Source organism: Sycon ciliatum, chromosome 1 (genome assembly GCF_964019385.1).
Source record: "Sycon ciliatum chromosome 1, ocSycCili1.1, whole genome shotgun sequence".
In the NCBI taxonomy this organism is placed as follows: Eukaryota; Metazoa; Porifera; class Calcarea; order Leucosolenida; family Sycettidae; genus Sycon; species Sycon ciliatum.
Window position 1 is genome coordinate 72,977,154 of NC_088643.1, and position 4,195 is coordinate 72,981,348.

The 4,195-nt window shown below is 49.6% G+C and overlaps 1 protein-coding gene across 1 annotated transcript in view; it reads left to right on the plus strand.

Annotated features, from left to right (window-relative positions):
* The first annotated feature begins 221 nt into the window (after positions 1-221).
* Positions 222-4,195, plus strand: part of LOC135806998 (uncharacterized) — a 6,804-nt gene continuing 2,830 nt past the window's right edge. The window contains exon 1 of the mRNA XM_065321101.1: positions 222-1,573. Within this exon, the coding sequence (XP_065177173.1) occupies positions 222-1,573 (1,352 nt within the window). The remainder of the gene's footprint in view (positions 1,574-4,195) is intronic.

The window sequence follows — 4,195 nt, forward strand, 5'->3', positions numbered from 1 at the left end:
AGGAGCACTAAATGTTCTGTTTAAATCCTCACGCAGCCCCCTTTCAACCCTTGAACCCTCATGCACCTATCTTTCAGCCACGAAATAGTTGCCCCACTGTAAATCCCCTACAGCATGAATTAATTAAAAGTAACCTCAAAATAGGATTCCTAAATGTTTGCCATCTTCTCAATAAAAAGCATGAAATTGAAGATTATATTCTTTCCCATAAAGTTGATATAATGATGCTGGCAGAGACTTTCTTAACAACCTCCGTTTCCGATGACATCCTACGCATACAGAATTACACCCTGGTCAGACGCGACAGGCCAACTCATGGCGGAGGCTTAGCAGCTTATGTAAGAGATCATCTCCGAGCCCGAATTGTGAAGGCTGACACCCAGGTGGAAATGCTCATGTTAGAGGTCAGTGGGCAGCGTTCCAAGGTTCTCCTTGGTGGTGTGTACCGTCCTCCAGGCACTCCTGTGCAATTCTGGCAAGACTTGACGAATGCACTAGACACTGTCATCTCCACACTTCCCACATCACCTCTGGTCCTTGTTGGAGACTTCAATGTCGATGTAAGCTCCCGCGACAGCCCCCAGCTAAACAGCTTGCTGCACCTGTGTAATTCTTTCGACATCAAGAACCAAGTGGACTGTCCTACCAGAATTGGACCCCAAGGCAGCCAAACAACCCTGGATCTCGCTCTGGTCGGAGACGATCATGTGAACTCTTGTGTCGTAGTACCTTGTACAATCAGTGACCACTTCGCTCTGGCACTTGATTTGCGACTCACAACGTCCTGCACACCGACCGTGCGACGTGGCCGTAACATTGCAAGAATTGATATGGGTCAATTTGCACACCACCTTCTAAATAGCGATCTAGAGAACTTCTGCTTTGCGCGGACAGAAGATGAAATGTGGGATATGTGGCTGGAGAAACTTGTCGCGGCCTTGAACACTCATGCTCCTATCCGTCTACACCGCCCAAGAGCTCCTACCCGGAAATCCTTCCCCTGGAAGACGCCAGCTCTACATGACCTAGTCCAGCGACGTGACGCGGCCCATCGACGGTGGAAAGCATCACCTGCAGACCCGGCACTACGCAATGTCTTCACTTCTGCCCGAGACGAAGCCAAGCGTATGTCACGACATCTCCGAGCCACCTACTTTAGGGACCTTCTTGCTGCTAGTCAGGCCAACGCACGAAAAACCTGGCAGACCATCAACTACCTCAGCGGTCGTAACAAGTCCTCAGTTCCACCAGCCGTCAGTGTCTCACAGCTCAGTGACCAATTCAGCGGTGTTGTGTCAGACCCAACTAGACCACTACGTCTCTCAGCCCCATTGGGTCCCACGAAGAAGGAATGCCTCGAAGAATTTGCTCCAGCAAGTGTGCAAGAGATTGCTAAGCTGCTCTCCAACATCGACGTGCGCAAAGCTGCAGGCAGCGACCAGGTTCCAGCTGCAATCCTCAAACACTGTTCTCCTGTCCTTGCACCGTCCCTTACCATACTAATCAATGCATCTCTGGCTTCTGGTGTTGTTCCTGCATCTCTGAAGATTGCGGATGTTCGTCCCCTCTTCAAGTCAGGCGACAAAGCTGTCGCTAAGAACTATAGACCAATATCGTTATTACCAATAGTTTCCAAAGTCCTAGAACGGGTAGTCCACACGAGACTCTGTAAGTTCCTCTCCGGAAATTCCTTGTTCCCCGCAAACCAGTTCGCATATCGCCCACTTCACTCCACAGAAGATGCCCTGACATTGGCTGTAGACAGATACTTGGAGGCAGCGGATCAGCAGCGCCATACAGGTCTTGTACTTGTCGATATGAGCAAGGCCTTCGATAAGGTCAAACACCAAATTTTGGTTACAGATCTATTTCAGCTTGGTATTACCTCAACGGCTCTCAGTTGGTTCATGAGCTACCTAACTGACCGCCGTCAGCGAGTCGTCCTGAGCAATGGCCAGTCATCCGCCCTCTCTCCCTGTGAGTGTGGTGTTCCTCAGGGAAGTGTGCTGGGTCCTCTTTTGTTCTCGATCTACACAATGGAAATAGAACAGATCACAGCTCCAGCCCACTCACAGCTGTTTGCTGATGATATCCTGCTAGACGCCATCAGTCAATCCGTCGAATTCTTGAATTTAACCCTCTCCCGTTCAGTCTCCAACCTGGCCAACTTTCTGGAAGAAAGAGGCTTAATACTAAATCCCTCCAAAACCCACGTTCTAGCCCTTCATGCGTCTCGCAGGCAGCCCTTGTTACTTAACATAGAATGCAATGGAAATCCCCTAGCTCAGACCACAAATGCTCGATATCTAGGTCTACATCTCGACACCCAGCTTCGGTGGGAGACTCAAGTTGCAACTATTACACGGAAGACCTCCCAGAAACTGACGGCGCTGCGAGCCATTCGCTCCTGCTTAACTGAGCAACAAGCCCTACTATTTTACAGATCGTTAATACTACCGGACATGTTGTATGGATCTAATGCCTTCTTCTCGGTTCTCTCTGCGCACCAACGGCATCAGCTTTCGGTCCTCGACAAGCGATGTATCCGCTGCGTTGCCAACCAGCCATTCCCCTCCCACACAGATCCCATCTACACCCGTCTAGGCCTCATCCCCATCATCCAAAACGCCCACTGTAAACTCCGCCTCCTCATGCTTCGTATCCACACCGCCAGAATTAGTAATCTCCTGTCCAAGCGCCTACGTCGCCAGACTGAAGGCGTCACTCGGATCAACGATCCAAATGCGTATGTTGTCCCTGCCACCAGGCGAGTCTCTGGTGACTGTCGGCCGCTCGTTTCTGCTGTTAAATTATGGAACGCCCTGCCCCAAGAGTTCAAGTCCCTCGACTGCCATAGATCATTCAAGAGACTTTTAAAGGTTTATTTTTATGGTTAGCCAGCATCTAGGCTTGGACTTGGAGTCGTGACTTAACTGTGACTCAACTGTGCTTTCTTCTTCTTTCTTTTTCTTTTTTTTTCCCCTTCTCTTTTTTCTTTTTGAGTATTTGCAGTCTGTGTTTTCTGTGTTTTTCTCTCTTTCGTGGAGGCTTGCTTGTTGTATCCTTGGCTCTCGGCCGTTACTTTATCGCCATCATAATATTGGGCACCATTGCCCGTTTGGTCTGCGATACAAAATAAAATTTCAACAACAACAACAACTCCTTGTCACCGGTCCTGTTTACCGTATATCTGGAAGCAGCGTTACGGCAACTGAGAAAGGAAGCAGCTCCCAGACCCCATGCTGATCTTCACCTGCCGCTTGAGCTAATCTATGCTGACGACGCAGATTTTGTAAGCACCAGTCGGCGGTGGCTCTCCCAGCTAGAAGCTACGGCGAGTTATACCCTGGTGCAATGGTCGCTCAACATGAATCATGACAAAACGGAGTACACAGAAATCACTAGACTCAATGATCGTAACAAAGAAGAATGGAGATCAACACGAAAACTTGGAAGTCTGATTGGTGATGACGAGGATGTGCTGAGGAGGAAGCAACTGGCGACAGCTACCTTTCGGGGCCTGTGGAACCTCTGGAAACGAGGCCAGCAGGTCAGCGAAAAGCTTCGCCTACGGCTATCAAGCCTTCATCATCTCTGTACAGTGTACTGCTGTACAACTCTGGTACGTGGGCGGTTACCAAGACAGCTCGGGAGCGACTGGACTCCTTCCATCGCGTCAACTGAGGTCGCTTATAGCATCAGGTGGCCTCAAACAATATCGAACAACGCACTATGTCTATACACCCGATGTGAAAGCCAGCCGATCAGTCACACCATCAAGATGTTGCGATGGAAGCTATTCGGACATGTCCTCCGTCTGTCCGACAGTACACCAGCCGTCCAGGCAATGGTCAGCTACTACACCAGCAAAATATAGCAAAAATAGTGGAAAATATTGCACCGGATTAAGCGGCAGATTGAATATGTGCAGCCTTTCTTCCTTTCTGACCCGATCCAAGAGCAGTATAACCCTGGTTGATGTTTGAGGTGTTTGTCGCGCTGGAAACGGAGCGTCTCTGTAAGTTTGTATCCCTGGTGATTTTTGTGCCTGGAGAGCACTATATAAGTGGTGCTCTTCAGCCAGGCACAATCTTCCTCAGCCTACTCAAGCTCAACTGACGAGGGGTGAATTCCCCGAAACACTGTGTATTGAGCAGGGAGTGGTGCTTTCTTGCAGGTTTGCCGAGTGGACGGT